This window comes from Engystomops pustulosus, chromosome 6, assembly GCF_040894005.1.
Source record: "Engystomops pustulosus chromosome 6, aEngPut4.maternal, whole genome shotgun sequence".
Lineage (NCBI taxonomy): Eukaryota > Metazoa > Chordata > Amphibia > Anura > Leptodactylidae > Engystomops > Engystomops pustulosus.
In genome coordinates this window covers 185,392,953-185,410,013 of record NC_092416.1, presented here as the reverse complement: position 1 = coordinate 185,410,013, position 17,061 = coordinate 185,392,953, and the positions used below count along the sequence as shown (strand labels likewise).

Here is a 17,061-nt window from a genome sequence, read left to right as displayed (position 1 = left end):
TGTCTGGATCTGAAAAAGGAATCAGAAACACTTTTGCGGACCTTTTCCAAGGCCTGGCTCAACTGTATGGCATGTTCCACCTGGTTTCCTGCCATCAGCTATAGGGCCTGTGGGAAGTAGGGGCCTAGTCTGGGTGCATAGCCAAAAAATACTTCAAATACTCCATCTTTCTGTTGGGGGTGGTCCTAACTGTATGGTGGGCAGCAGGAAAGCACTCACGCCATGGTTTCCCTATTACTTCCATGGCCTTCTGGATCTCTAACTTAAGAGTGCCATTTATTCTCTCAAACCCACAACTAATTCAGGAAGGGTCTGTCCTACACCCAGGAGGGACAAGGCTTTAGGTTTTTACCTGTCCAGTGAAGTGGGTTCTGCGACCGGACTCTATGGTCTCTGGAAGTCCAAACCTGCAGAAAAATCTCACTCACCAACTTCTTGGCTGCAGCTCTGGTAGTAGCCTTGGTCATGGGAGAAGCTTCTGGCCACCCTGGAAAGAGATCAATGCACACAGGCACGTATTCCTACATACCACTTCTGGTAGATGGATAAAATCCATCTGCAGTCTCTGGAAGGGATACAGCAGCTTGGGTGTCACCTTCCGTGGGGTCTTTACCACCTTACCCGGGCTGTGGCGGGCACAGACTATACAGGCTTTCAATAGTCTAGTGACAGGGGTAGTAATGCCCAGGCAAACCACTTGCGGTTTATGAGCACTAGCATGGCCATTTTGGATGTGTATGTGTCCGTAGGCTACTTGACTTACTGTCGGGTGCAGGGCTCTGGGCAGGCACACCCTCTCTCCCAGCATCCAGGTCCCATAGGCATCTGGGCTCCAGCTTTCCTCCACACTCCCTTCACTTCTGATGACTCTCGGGCCACCAGGGACTGGAACCTGTGGATCAAACTTTTAGCTCAGAACTCACTGCTGAGACTTCAGGACAGTCTCTGGGCTCCATCTGTGCAGCTGCCTTCGCCATCCCGTCAGCCACATACTTGCCCTTGGCTTGTGGAGTTACCAAATTGTGTGTGCTTTTAGTTTTACTATCCCCACCTCTTGTGGAAGTAAGAGAGCATCCATGAGCTCTTTAACCAGCGTGCCATGCTTAGAGGGGGTCCCTGCAGAGGTGAGGAAATCTCTAGCCTTCCATATGGGTTCATAGTCGTCTTTAGACCCCAGGACTATACCTTGAGTATACATGTTTGCCCTTTTACCTTCCACCAGCTGTAGCGCTTCCCTGAGTGCCGTCACTTCACCTCCTGCACTGACCTGTGTGTAGGGAGTGGTTCTGCTTGTACTACCTCATGTGCGCCACTGACCACTGTATATCCAGTGTAGAACCGTCTGTCTTCTCCTGCAGACCTGGAGCCATCTATGAGAAAAAAACTCAACATCTGGGTTAATCACCCTTCTCTCCCCCCCTCTCTGAATCCTGGAAGACTGGTGATAGAATGAAGGATTCAGAGCTGTGCACCTTATGAGTGTATCCTGGGGCATCAGGAGTGCACACTGGAGTCTGAGCTGTCTGGCCTTTGCTCAGATGCTTGGGCTGTACTTGGGTGAGGACACTGTGCAAAGTATATGGCGTTTGCACTGTAACTGAGTGATCTAGGATCAACTCACTGGCCTTGCTGCTGCAGCTACTGACACATGAGGAGCTCCCCTCACGACTGAGTCTAACCGGGCCTAATAGTGGGCCACTGGGGAGGCCACCACGTTCCTGGGCTAAGACACCTGTGGTGTGGCCTAGATACTCAGTGCAAAATAAAACAAAAGTTTGATCCAGTGGGATGTGCCTAAGGCTGGGGCAGACAGGATTTCTCAGCTTCTAGTCTGCTAACACCGGTCTCCGCTTTATCTCATCTAGACATATAGGATTCTCTCAACCATCTCTATTTCAGTGTTCTGTGCTCTCTATAAAGTTCTGGCCAGACTCCAAGTCTCAAACAGAAGTCAGGTACACTTGTTGTTTTTTTTTCATAAAAGTCAGTCATAGGCTCTGTAATACAGTTGGGAGGCTTGTTCTTGCTTAGTCTGTTCGTGGGGTACAATGGAGGAGTCACATCATACTGTCTTTTTGTATTCTTATCACAAGCAAATTCCTTTAAGTCTTTTTGGCTGTCAGCTCTGTCTCCCCCACTCAAAACAGATGCTTTCTGTGTGCTTCAAGGCCACTTCTCACAGACACAGATAAGGCAAAGCAAAGCCCTGCTGCACAGCTGCCCACAGATCTCATCCTGATTAACTCTTTCAACTCCAGAAAGCAGGTACCAGAGACATTGCAACACTTTTTCTAGTAATTTTTCTGCAATTGTCAAGATCAAATAAGTTTTAAAATAAAATAAACAAACAGCGTTGCACACTCAAGACCCCTAGCAGATGTTTGAAATTGGTGAAAATATTCACCTGCCGGCATTTATCTCAAACCTCTGCCAGGACGCCTCAAGGGTGACTCAGCTGCTATCCTACAACCAGCCTACAGTGTAGAGTTATAGGCAATTAACTTTCAGGGACTTGAAAAGAATATACTATCTTAAGATGGCCGCCACTGAAAAATGGTAAGGCGTGTCATCTTCTCTAACCACCAGATACGGGGGTGGAGTCTAAGAGGGTGCTGGTCTGCATTCCAAAAGATTTTTCTTTTTTTTTCTTTTTTTTTTAATGAGCACTCAGGATTCCTGTCCCTCTGTCCTGGTCCGTCCGTAGTCACTGGTCTAAGTCTCCAGTAATCAACCCCATCCACTTTCCTTTGTCATTAACTCTCTACTTACATCAAAACAACCTTCTGCCTGGCTGTGCCACTTTTTGTCTTTGAGCCAGCCACCATTTTTATCAAGTGCTGTCTCCCACCTTTGCACACTCAGGGGATCATCTAACATACCCAAAAACTTCAATACCTCATAACTTCCTTTTACCCACTCTTTACCTTTCCTGTGTGACACTATGTCAGTTGCCTTTTTTTAGATCTGCAGTGTCCAGCTACAGTCTTACTTTGCTCACTACCCATTTTGTGGAATCTGTGGAATACCTGATTTTGTTCAAGGGCTATAGATATCCTCCGTACATACAGCTCCAGACTACCCTGCTAACTATCAGTAAGAACAAATTAGAGACCTTCACACAATGTTTCAGAAATCAAGGAGATAACGCTCAACTGTAAAATTCCCGTCAGTGTCCCTCTTGTCTCTACTGTCCTTTCCGCATCACGGGGCCGCATCAATCCCGAAGGAACGATACGTAAATTTGGCCAGAATTTGTCTCTGCAAACTTCCAGATTCTATCCTCGCTTACATGAACAAAAATCTCCACCATCACAAACTTTCTGAACTACATCAACAATTCACAAGAGGGCACTGCAGACCTTTTTCTACAACATACATAGTCACGTCCAGTCTCTGTCAATCACCTTACAAGAGATCCTTTGCCGAAATTAAAGTGAACATACTATTAAATATGGACATGTAAGGCAAAGTAAATAATATCACACAAGGAGATGACCTTACCCAGTCCCTTTCAGCCAGTGAAACAGAACTACAGTCAAGGTAGACAAAAATAGACTTGACTTACCCCGACGAGCGCTCATTGTCAGTTCTGGTCACTGGCCGCCTGGACTCTTGCGGAGGTCACCTCGATGGTTAGATGTCTATAAAAGTATGGCCACCCAGGAGACGCCAATTCTTATAGATTTTTATCTGGGGCTCAAACCCCTAATCATTGTAAGGTGACTTTCAAATTAAATGAGTCTGTGTCCAGCGCTGGAATTTGACTAACTTGAAAGAAAAGACAAGACCTGTCCTTGCAGGAAGTTAGCAAACAAGACTGATAAGTTTATTGAGGGACCGACATTTATAGAAAACCATAAGGCACTTTACATAAGGCGTGTAATTAGGAAAGCAGCAACTATAATTGGGTGTTCTCACCCAGGAAATGTAACACTATTGGATGTAAGCACACAAAGGAGTCTAATACTATTGGCTACATGCAAATACTGAAACTTCCCAGGTGTTCGCCTGGATACCTTCCTCTAGGTGGTGCTAGTGAGCACTAAGTCTTTGTGTGCTTTTCTAAGGAATGAGCCCCACCCAAACTTCAGTTATCACTACACAAAGTTATATGAAATGAATACTGAATCTTTAAAATGTCCGACAATATGCAAGATGGCGTCTGAGTCCAGTATAATATCTTTAACAATGGTATTTTCCAAACTAATGGGGCGCTGATCTAGACTTTCCAAAAAATGTATAGATAGATGATAGATATGAGATAGATAGATAGATAGATAGATAGGAGATAGATATGAGATAGATAGTTAGATAGATATGAGATAGACAGATATGAGATAGACAGATAGGAGATAGATAGATAGGAGATATATAGATGATAGATATAAGATAGATAGATAGGAGTTAGATAGAAAGATAGATAGATAGGAGATAGATAGATAGATAGATAGATATGAGATAGATAGATAGGAGATAGATAGGAGATAGATAGATAGATAGATAGATAGATAGATAGATAGATAGATAGATAGATAGATAGATAGAAGATTGTTAAGGAGGTTGCACTGGTTTCGGACGCCATCTTGGCTACTGTCCGCCATCTTAGATACAGCGGCCATGTTCCCTGACCACTGTCCAGTTAATGTCAGGATCCAAACTTCTTTTTATGTAACCAGTTTGCTCGCCTGTCAGCTAATACCCTGTGACATGTAATGAGAATCTAAGTGCCTTATCTCTTTTCATACAACACCCAAATGCTGATGTCTATGTGCTAAAATATAGCTGTGTCTGTATGAAATAAACATTGTGATGTGAGTGCATCGGAAGACCAGAGTGTGTTTTTCATTTACTCTGTCATCTCGCTGCCGGCAGCTATCTCATCCTCCCTCAAAGAGTTAATTAGGACTCACCTTACAAAAGTCAAGAGGGCTGTTGGGGCCCTGCATAAAATATCCCTATCAAGATATTAAAGGACAAATATATAGACAGATAGATGATGGTGGATGGTGATAGATATTATATAGAGAGAGATCCATCACTGGAGACCGGTGACAGATAGATATTATATAGAGAGAGATCCATCACTGGAGACCAGTGACAGATAGATATTATATAGAGAGAGATCTATCACTGGAGACCGGTGACAGATAGAAAAGCTTTACACATAAACACTTACCTGCAGGTTCTGTAGCCGCTTCCTCAGGAGACCCCATAGTATAACACTGCCCCCTACAGCAGTGAGGAGTAAGTGCAGGAGGAGGGAGACAGCACAGGACCTGACAGGGGAGACATATCCTCATGTCCCCGGCCTTCACCTGCTACAGGAAGTCATGAGGTAAGACTCCAGCCATATATACAGTGTGTGAGGTAATAATACCTCCATATAAGATTTATCAGCTATATATACAGTGTGTGAGGTAATAATACCCCCATATAAGATTTATCAGCCATATATACAGTGTGTGAGGTAATAATATCCCAGTATAAGATTTATCAGCCATATATACAGTGTGTGAGGTAATAATACCCCCATATAAGATTTATCAGCTATATATACAGTGTGTGAGGTAATAATACCCCCATATAAGATTTATCAGCCATATATACAGTGTGTGAGGTAATAATATCCCAGTATAAGATTTATCAGCCATATATACAGTGTTTGAGGTAATAATACCCCCATATAAGATTTATCATCCATATCTACAGTGTGTGAGGTAATAATACCCCCATATAAGATTTATCAGCTATATATACAGTGTATGAGGTAATAATATCCCCATATAAGATTTATCAGCCATATATACAGTGTGTGAGGTAATAATACCCCCATATAAGATTTATCAGCCATATATACAGTGTGTGAGGTAATAATACCCTCATATAAGATTTATCAGCCATATATACAGTGTGTGAGGTAATAATATCCCCATATAAGATTTATCAGCCATATATACAATGTGTGAGGTAATAATACCCCCATATAAGATTTATCAGCTATATATACAGTGTATGAGGTAATAATACCCCCATATAAGATTTATCAGCCATATATACAGTGTGTGAGGTAATAATACCCCCATATAAGATTTATCAGCCATATATACAGTGTGTGAGGTAATAATACCCCCATATAAGATTTATCAGCCATGTATACAGTGTGTGAGGTAAAAATACCCCCATATAAGATTTATCAGCCGTGTGCAACACCCTCGCCGATGCAATGGCGAGGTAGGGTTTGCGAATACGTCCCACCTGCATGTAATCCCATTACACAACATGGTTCTGATAGGACATAGGGATATTGCAGTGGTGAATCCTGCCTGGCAAGGCAGAGGTTAAGTATTTTGTATGATGCTGTAAGATGCTGTTGTCCAATGATATGTGTTACATCCTGTGCTCTGTAAGCTGAGATGTGATTGGAGGAGCAGCCACCACCTGACCAACGGGAGGTAATAAAACTCCCTGGCCAGGAATGTTCTAGGTCTTTCCAGAGATCTTTTCAGAGAGATTCTGTTGTAGGAGAATCAGTGAGAGAGTGAGTAATCTCTGTCTAGCCCATACCAGAGCAGGAAGAGCCTAGCCCCTGCCTCTGAAGAGTGGAGCATTAGACTAGAGTTAGTGTAGTGAGGAAAAGGGGTATCATCTTACCTTTGAAGGTGATACCTGAAGCCCTACAGGACAAGCTGAAGCTTCCTACCAGGACACAGCTGCCTCCCAGCCTGCCCTCTACTTCCAGGCTGGTGAACTATCTCCTGAGGCTCCCTCCAACTCACATCTCAGCACCCTACCTACCTGTTAAAGGCACGTTTGCTGCGGTTCCTGCGGTTCAAATAAAGAACTGTAAGTTGTTTTCTTCAACTTCTGTCTCCGTCTGGTCCCTGCTAATACGGCTGCCTTCATCACCGGCACCCTGTCTATCACCCAGAGACTCACACTCGGGACATTAAAGGGGTTGCCCCGGGGAGATCCGCTATAGCAGCCTCTCCCTCATCTTTTCTTGCCAACACCACCCTGCTGGAGACCTGCCAGGCTGTAGGACAGCCCTCCGGTTCCCCCGTACCAAGCACCGTGACAATAGCGTGCTTAGGCCGCAACCGCCAGCCACTCCGGTACCGCGGGCCCCGGCTGTCTCCAGGCCTCACCTCAAGGGCTAGGCCCCGGTGGGGGATGTTGCAAGTGGCGTCACGAACAGGATTGATACTTCTGTGCCTTATTACGGCATTAAAGACTTTCCTTTATTGAAAAGACTGTGCTGCCTAACCCTGCTGCCATCCGGGTTTAGGCCCAAGTAATTGTGTGTTTCTGGATTGAACTGTGTTAATGCTGCCACATGCTGTCGAGCGCCGCTCCAGCACTCAAGAGGTTAATCCCTGCAAGAACTGTACCAGCTCTGCTACATCCGGCGCTGCCGCGCCTAAATTTTTTACCTCAGAAACTGTGGCGCAGCAAGTAATTCCAGCCCGCCAAAACCCTCACTGGCGGGAAAACCCAGAGGCATCGCTAAGCTCCACCCCTTGCGCGGATGGCGCGAATCCTGCCTCAGCGCGCTGTGGCGCAGCAGAAAATTCAGCCCGCCACAACTCCTGGCGGGAAAGACTCAAGCTCCGCCCTCTGGCGCGAAACTCTCCCGCGCTGCAACGCCAGTGAGAGCCCACGAGGTACCTCAGAGTCAGCGCAGCCGCCATCGTGCATCAAAGAGGTTAATCGGCCATCTTGGATTTCTCCGCGTGCTGTCTCCTGTCCTGCCGACATGTCGCACAGCCTCCGAGATGAAGAACCAAGTGTCGCATGGCCTGCCCACGAGCCTCGGGCACCTTCCTCTGCTGCACCTCTTACTGCTGTCTCCCGTACGCAGTCTTCAATGGCGGATTCTCCACAGCGGCTGCCTCCTCCGATGACGGACCTCCTGAGGACCACCGCGGATGTGAGTACCGTGGCCCCCAGGGCCTATATCACAGTGACTGTTACTATATCTCCCTTAGCCCCAGCTGGGGTACAGTCCGGCCACCCTGCAGAGGGTCAACATCTCCCCATAGGAGGCCCGGCTACAAAAGGGACTCTCTTAAAGGGGCCTGACCCCTTATCTAATGCTGCTGATCGTCCTGCGGAGTATCCAGGACCACCTGCTAAGAGGCCCAGGCTGTCCGGTGAGAACGCCCTGCCAGCTACAGAGGTTACCACCGTCAGCGCAACAGCGCCCCCAAGAGCTACAGTTCAGTCCAGGAACAACAATCCTTCAGCTGTCAGCAATGGAGAAGTTACAGCTCCTGCGGTCATCATCATGCGCTCCACAGCGCCCCCAGCTACAGAAGGTCAGCCAGAGAAGTGCCTGTCTCCTCCCTTTGCTGAGTTGCCTGCCACCGCAGATGACCTCCCTGCTGTTCCAGCTCCCATGCCTGCAGCCATTGCTCTTGAGCTGCAAGATTAACCCCTGAAGGGCTGTAGCCCACTTCAGGTACTGTACATATTGTGTATATTTCTGTCCTTACCCCAAAGAGCCAGAGACTTTCCTGAGACTCTTACCCTTATTTATCTCAGTCAAGAGATTATACACTGTCATGTGCTATGATAGCACCCCTTCCTCTGCCACAGCAGAGATTTCTTCAAAGGACTCTGTCCCTCTGCATATAGAGGAGACCCTTTGTTTTCTTCCATTGCACTTTTCCCCCCACATCAAGGGCTGTACCCAGAAGATGGACTTTGTCATTAGAGACCTTCTGTGAGACTTTTGCCAGATACTACCAGGGAAAAGTTGCTATGTCTATTGACTTATTATTTTGCACTTAATGCCTTCCTTTTTAGGTACGGACATTCTGCTTGCACTTTTTATGCCTTTCCTTTGCAGGGAAAGAGACATTTTATCCTGCTACCCTGAGTAGCCTATCCACCTCTGTAACGTTTGCAATGTTATAAGATGTGTACCCATTGGGCTGCTAAGCCAATGTGATCTTAACCTGTTTGCACACTGTCAGAAGATATGCCAGTAGTCTGCATTACCCTTTCATAGGCTTTTCAGGTTGTAGTGTGGCTGTGTCGGACCGTCTTTTTGTGTAAAACACTGACCGCTACCTTATCCCTCAAACCGAGGTTTGCACATGGGGGTAGTCCGTAAACTGCGGGTCCTATGGGGACCGGGGGTGTTACAGAGTTAGCACCTGGATGCCACCCATACATGGGTAAGGATACCAGTCAGGAGGTACTTGTGTCGCATATGCTAACGCAATGCAGATAGACACCTTATATAATTGCCGCCAGGGAAGAAGTGTTGATAAAACAAATATACAGGCCTTGGTGCAAGGAGTGGATTACAGGACATGACACCACACCTTTCCTACTGTACAGTTCGGTTTAATGGTGTCAGCGACCAACTGTCATACAGCTACATGTTTTTGTCTTAGTCCGACACCAACCCAGGTGCCTGTCTCCAGGACCATGGGCGGTTTGTCCCTACACCTCACATAGCCTGCACTTCCCAGAAGTGCCCTTAGCCCCCTCTGTGCCCCAAAACAACTGTAGTCGAGCCGAGGGCGGCTCTTTCAATTGCCCCCGGGGTATGCAACACCCTCGCCGATGCAATGGCGAGGTAGGGTTTGCGAATACGTCCCACCTGCATGTAATCCCATTACACAACATGGTTCTGATAGGACATAGGGATATTGCAGTGGTGAATCCTGCCTGGCAAGGCAGAGGTTAAGTATTTTGTATGATGCAAGATGCTGTTGTCCAATGATATGTGTTACATCCTGTGCTCTGTAAGCTGAGATGTGATTGGAGGAGCAGCCACCACCTGACCAAAGGGAGGTAATAAAACTCCCTGGCCAGGAATGTTCTAGGTCTTTCCAGAGATCTTTTCAGAGAGATTCTGTTGTAGGAGAATCAGTGAGAGAGTGAGTAATCTCTGTCTAGCCCATACCAGAGCAGGAAGAGCCTAGCCCCTGTCTCTGAAGAGTGGAGCATTAGACTAGAGTTAGTGTAGTGAGGAAAAGGGGTATCATCTTACCTTTGAAGGTGATACCTGAAGCCCTACAGGACAAGCTGAAGCTTCCTACCAGGACACAGCTGCCTCCCAGCCTGCCCTCTACTTCCAGGCTGGTGAACTATCTCCTGAGGCTCCCTCCAACTCACATCTCAGCACCCTACCTACCTGTTAAAGGCACGTTTGCTGCGGTTCCTGCGGTTCAAATAAAGAACTGTAAGTTGTTTTCTTCAACTTCTGTCTCCGTCTGGTCCCTGCTAATACGGCTGCCTTCATCACCGGCACCCTGTCCATCACCCAGAGACTCACACTCGGGACATTAAAGGGGTTGCCCCAGGGAGATCCGCTATAGCAGCCTCTCCCTCATCTTTTCTTGCCAACACCACCCTGCTGGAGACCTGCCAGGCTGTAGGACAGCCCTCCGGTTCCCCCTTACCAAGCACCGTGACAATAGCGTGCTTAGGCCGCAACCGCCAGCCACTCCGGTACCGCGGGCCCCGGCTGTCTCCAGGCCTCACCTCAAGGGCTAGGCCCCGGTGGGGGATGTTGCACATGTATACAGTGTGTGAGGTAATAATATCCCCATATAGGATTTATCAGCCATGTCTACAGTGTGTGAGGTAATAATACCCCCATATAAGATTTATCAGCTATATATAGTGTGTGAGGTGATAATATCTCCATATAAGATTTATCAGCCATATATACAGTGTGTTAGGTGATAATACCTCCATATAAGATTTATTATCCATATATACAGTGTGTGAGGTAATAATATCCCCATATAAGATTTATCAACCCTTTATACAGTGTGTGAGGTGATAATACCCCCATATAAGATTTATTAGCCATATATACAGTGTGTGAGGTAATAATACCTCCATATAAGATTTATCAGCCATATATACAGTGTGTGAGGTAATAATATCCCCATATAAGATTTATCAGCCATGGCCTGATGCCGAGCTAGGAGGACGTGCGCCGCGGAGCTCCCGGGACCCGGCACCCCATCACCCTCCCTAGGCAGCCATCCTCCACCTGTGCCCCCTCCAGCCTGCTCCCCGGTGCCGCGGGTACCTGCCTCCACGCTCCGGTGCCGATATCGCGGAGGTCCCCGGCTCCGTGCGGTCCCCCCGCACTCCAGCTCCTGCAGCTCCCACGTGCCCAGCGCGGCGGCGGGACCGTAGCCGCCCGACATCGCGGCTGCACACCGGAGCGGTGAGGGAAACCCCCCCCCCGCCTCTGGACATACGGAGCCGCCGACCCACTTGAAGGATCGCGGCAGCGCTCCAGTCACCCCTGCAGCCTGCCGGAGGCGCCATTATACTGGACTCCCCTGCGCTGCCTGAGGCCTAGGCGCGCAGGGTTAACCTCTCCCTTGCCGGACTGCAGCCAGGAGTAAGGTAGGGAAGTAATTCCCCTGCTGCTGCCCACCTCTCACCTGGGGACCCCAAGCTGTGCAGCCCAGCACTGAGTCCTCCATACTCCCAGTGACCCCCTGCCCGGGTTCTGTTTTGTATTAACCCTTGCAGTGCCGCTGCAATTTCCCACGTGGGCCCTGATTCTATTTCTGCTAATTACTGGACGCTAGGCTCCTCGATTGTTTATCACTGGCCCCCTCTGCCCAGACGCCATGGGTAACCGGAGGAAGACGGCTAAATTGCTCAAAGCAGCGTCCGGGGTGTCTGCGCCTCCATCGGATGATGAATCCGTCCATGAAGATCCTCCATTCCAGTCCCTGGAACCCCTGGATGCGCAGGACTGCTCCACATCACAAGCCGTTCTAGCACAGATTCAGTCGAACGCTGCCAAAAAGTTGGGGAGATTCTCCCGCACACAGCCCTGCTCTCCTCAGGGGTCCCCAAACTCCTCTCCCTCCCTCTTTGAAGGCTCCCAGAGCCCGCCACAGCTTGTAAGCTATGAAGAGGGCGCTGATCCGCCTGACGTGGCCACTGAACTGGACCGCAAATTTGCAGAGGTGCTGGCGGCCATTAATGGGTGCCAATCCAAACTGGTTACCAAGGTGGATGAGCTGCGACAGGACTTTGTTCTTTTAAGACACGATGTCCATAAAGCTAAAGAGCGAATCACCGAAACTGAGCGCAGAATATCTGAGGTGGAAGATGTCCAGAGGCCTATGCCGACACAGATAAGAGAGCTTCAGCGCCAAATGTCTGCATCCATCGACAGAGCGGACGACCTCGAAAACCGACTGCGACGGAACAACGTCAGAGTGGTTGGCCTCCCCGAAAAAGTGGAGGGGTCTGACCCGGTATCCTTTTTTGAAAATTGGCTCAAAAATTTGCTTCCTGCAGATACCTTTTCCCCGTTCTTCACAGTGGAAAGGGCCCATCGTGTGCCATCCCGCCCTGGCCCCCCAGGGGGCAATCCAAGACCCTTCCTGGCCCGGCTGCTGCACTTTAGGGACAGGGACTCTATCCTCAGGGCTGTCCGTACCAAGGGAGAAATCCTCTATGCCAACAGCAGAGTGTCCTTCTACCCTGATTTCTCTGCATCCGTCAGGAAACAACGCGCACAATTCACTGAGGTCCGTGCCCGTCTCCGTGACAAGGGGTATAAATACTCCATGATGTATCCTTCCAAGCTCCGAATTGTGGACGGACAGAAGACTCGATTCTTCACCTGCCCAACCGAAGCACTTCACTGGGCTGATGCAGCTCCACGGGCTCCCGCTGCAAGGCCCGCACCTCCTGAGTGACTGGACTCATATATCCTTTTATCTGATGAGCTATGACATTGCTGGACTTAGTCCTGTATTGATGCTTAGGGGTCCTAAATCATTGCTCTAATTTTCTAATATTGCTTTACATTGGGGCGCACGCCTCGTATATGGTGCCCCATAACTGATGTGCTATCTCTTTTGGTCAATTTGGCCTGTGCGCCACATATGGCACTTATTTCTCTTTCCCCTCCCCTTCCCCTTCTTTGTACCTACTCCCCCCCTCCCTTATCCTCTTACCGCTCCCCTCTACATATTACTCTTCCCTTATCCCCTCCTTTGCTCTCTTTAAACATGGCTGCCTAAATACCTCCTGTTTATATATACTCTGAGGGTTAGGGGTCCCGGGACAAATGGTGTAAGTTTGTCTTGAGTTAGGGACCACTGTTCTATTCTTTGATTGTTATTGGGTATAGGTCTGCACTACTGCTGTTAGGGTGTTAGACAGGGGGTTTATATTCTTGGGATTGTTAGTACAGTTCTGGTTATATTTGTTATGCTCACTGTTGTCTGTCTGTCTATGTCTCTGTGGTATGAAAGGATGAATGCTTGGTTGCTCACGTCTCCTTCCCCACACCCCTTTCCCTTCCGCTAAGATGTCCTCACTTAAGGTAATGAGTTGGAATGTGAGGGGACTCAACTCCAAATTCAAGAGGGCTCTGATGTTAGACGTCATTAAGCGTCAGGCCCCTCACATGGTATGTATCCAAGAGACACACCTTACGGGTCAGAAGGTCCTCTCTCTGAAGCGGGCCTGGGTGGCTAGAGGTTATCATTCCTCCTACTCTGTCTACGCCAGGGGAGTATCCATACTCATATCCAAAGCGCTTCCCATAGAGGTCATACAGGTAGCACCGGATCACTTTGGCCGGTACGTAGTCATACATTGTGCCTTGTGGGGCTTTACTTTCACTGTAGTGTCGGTCTATGTCCCACCTCCCTTTGATCCAGCTGTATTGCACCTAATCTCCGGTAAACTTGCTTCTATGCCTCCTAGTCCGATCCTCTGCATTGGTGACTTCAATGCAGTCCCTAATCCCTCCCTGGATCGCACAAGCGGCCTAGACACAGGCTCGGTCCGTCTGAATGAGTGGCTCACTTCTCTAGACCTCGCCGATGTTTGGCGTAGTAAACATCCTCAAGAGAGAGAATATTCATTCTATTCCTCTGTGCACAAGAGCTTCTCTCGGATTGATCTGGCCTTTGTCTCCCCTGATATGTTGCAGCACGTTGATCAAGTATCCTATTGCCCGCGCAGTGCATCTGACCATTCCGCCTTGCTTATCAGTCTCCTTATAGGCCCCCCCAGCGACTCCCGCTTATGGCGCCTGCACCCGGCCTGGCTCCTATCCCCAGCGGTCCAGAGTACTGTTAGGGCAGCGCATAGCGAGTTCTGGGATGTACACTCAACCCATCCTGATCCTCTTCTAGTCTGGGACTCGTACAAGTCCTCAGTGCGGGGAGCATTCATGTCAGGTGTAGCTGGCCATAGGAAGTTATTAAATGCGCAGGAGGAGAGGCTGACCGCTGCACTGGTGACTGCAGAAAAGGAATATCTAGAGAAACCTACTCCGGGGAATAAAAAGACTTGGGCCCAAGCGCAGAGGAACCATCTAGCTGTAGTGAAGGAGCGCACCAGCAAGCGCCTGCAAGCCAGGGAAGCGTCCATCTTTGAATTTGGAGATAAAAATGGGAAGCTGCTTGCATATCTCTCGCGGGCTGAGCGTCCGTGTGCATCCGTTCCATCTATCCTTGACAGTAACGGAGCCTTGAACACAGAACCCCGGGCCATAAACATGGTTTTTCACGAATTCTACTCTTCTCTTTACAGCTCCAGATTGTCCGCCTCTTCCGTCGAGATTTCCAGATTCCTTGACAGTCTTCCACTTTGGAGGCTCACACCGGCACAGTCATTGGAGCTTGATGCCCCGCTCTCGGCGGAGGAGGTGGAACTGGCCATCCAATCATTGCCCCCCGGTAAGACACCTGGACTTGATGGACTGGGAGGTGAGTGGTATAGGGATAACTGTGAGACTCTGGTCCCCCATCTCCTTAGCCTGTATTCCGATGCGCTCGACAGCGGTTCCCTTCCTGACTCCATGCGAGAGGCCCTTATTGTAGTTATTCCCAAGCCTGGTAAGGACCCTCTGCATCCCGACTCATACCGTCCAATTTCCCTCCTAAACTCAGATGTCAAAATACTAGCAAAAATTCTGGCAACAAGGCTTAATAAAGTAATATTATCCTTGGTGCACCCAGACCAGACAGGCTTTATGCCAGGGAGGGGTACTGACATAAATATTCAAAGACTACACCTGAATGTAGCAGAGGCAGAGAAGTCTTCAGACCCTGGGTTTATATTATCCTTAGATAATTGCAAGGCGTTTGATTCTGTGGAGTGGCCCTATTTGTGGACCCTCCTGCCCAGGCTGGGTATTGGCCCTCACTTCACAGCATTGGTTAGGTTATTGTATAACGACCCTAGGGCTAGGGTAAGGACCAATCTTAATATCTCACCTACTCTCCCTATGGCCAGGGGCACTAGACAGGGTTGCCCACTATCTCCCCTCCTCTTCGCACTTGCCATTGAGCCCCTTGCTGTGGCGATCCGTCACTCTGATAGCATTAAGGGCATTGCTAGAGGTTCTATCATTGAAAAGGTATCTCTCTATGCTGATGATACACTTGTATACCTTGGGGATGTGGGCCCCTCTCTGGAATCCCTTCTGTCCCTGATAGAATGCTATGGGGGGTTCTCAGGTCTCCGGGTTAATTGGGACAAATCGGCCCTCTTTCCCTTATCAGATATAGGGGTACGCGCCCTTCCCGTCCCAGTCCAGGTGGTGTCCACCTTTAAATATCTGGGAGTCCAGGTGTCACGCAAGGTCCAGGCATATACAGAGCTAAACATCACACCCCTGATAGCTGCAACGGAATCGCGCCTAAAAGCCTGGTCCACTCTCCCCTTGTCCCTATACGGACGTATCAATATATTCAAAATGATCTTCCTCCCCAAATTTCTATACCTTTTTCATGCTTGTCCTATATTGCTCCCTAAGAGTCTGTTCAAACGCTTAGACGGCATTCTCAGGTCCTTCTACTGGCAGAGTAGCGCCCCGCGATTCAGTTTAGCGCTGCTTCAGGCTCCCAAGTCTAGGGGTGGACTGGCTGCCCCAGATCTGTATCTTTATTACCTGGCTTCCCAGCTAGTATATGCCCAGTGGTGGATAGATATAGACATGGGTAATGCAGCTACTGCACTGGCTGGTGCCCTGGTAGGTTCCTACGAGGCCCTTACAAACCTGCTGTACAGGTATAAGTCCCCATCTGATACCCCACTCCCCCTACGTACGGTAGCGGTGTGCTGGCGTAGGGCACAATCCCTGGTAGAGCTAAACGGCCCCCCCCCTCTCTCGCCTAGGACTCCATTGTGGCTCAATCCGTGGCTCTCTCACTTCCTCTCCCTCCCGGGCTGGACAATGTGGGGGGCGGCGGGGGTGAAATTTGTAGGCCAGCTATTATCTCCGGAAGCAGAATTACTCAGCTTTCACGAGTTAAGGGAGAGACATACTGTACCCGATACGGCTAGCTTCCATTACACGCAATTGCGACACGCATTCAAAGCCCAATTCGGCTCCTTCGGCCTGACAGTGAAATTCTCCAAACTAGAGACTCTGATGAGTACCCCGGACCTCCCTAAGCCACTCACTCAGTGCTATGCTCTCCTACAAGAGCAAAAGTCCAGACCGTTTGATAGAGCCTGTGAACGCTGGAGACAGGATATCCCTGACCTGTCGGATGATGACTGGAGGGAGGTCGAACTGTCCTACTTCACATCTGTAGTGAGTGCGAGGGACTTCCTGATCCAATCTAAATTCCTCCATCGAGTATACTTCACCCCTGCTAGACTATTCCGCATGGGAGCAATGCCCAATGATCTTTGCTTTCGCTGTCAGGCTGAAGTCGGATCCTTCCTGCATTGTGTCTGGTCCTGCCCTAGGGTTCTTGTCTTCTGGTCCGAAGTGCTGGAGTTCCTAAATGTACACTTTGATTTCCCACGATTACTGTCTCCCTCTGTGTGTCTCCTCGGCATCATAAATGAAGTCATCAATGGCCACTATGACAAAATTTTCTTTAGGTTTGTATTATACTACGCCCGAAAAGTGGTGGTGATGACCTGGAAGGACCAGGAGCCCCCTCCATTAAAAAGATGGATACTACTTATTAACAGCGTCATTCCCCACTACCGGTCCCTGTATGTCAACAGGAAGTGTCCCCAGAAGTTTGACCGCATCTGGTCCAGATGGTGCGAGACTCCCCATACAGCCTTATAATCACATGT

The 17,061-nt window shown here is 48.8% G+C and overlaps 1 protein-coding gene across 1 annotated transcript in view; it reads left to right on the top strand.

Annotated features, from left to right (window-relative positions):
* TBCD (tubulin folding cofactor D) overlaps positions 1–15,198 on the top strand; it is a 648,429-nt gene extending 633,231 nt beyond the window's left edge. Inside the window, exon 37 of the mRNA XM_072112667.1 lies at positions 15,108–15,198. Within this exon, the coding sequence (XP_071968768.1) occupies positions 15,108–15,183 (76 nt within the window). The 3' untranslated portion in view covers positions 15,184–15,198. The remainder of the gene's footprint in view (positions 1–15,107) is intronic.
* The last annotated feature ends 1,863 nt before the right edge of the window (positions 15,199–17,061 follow it).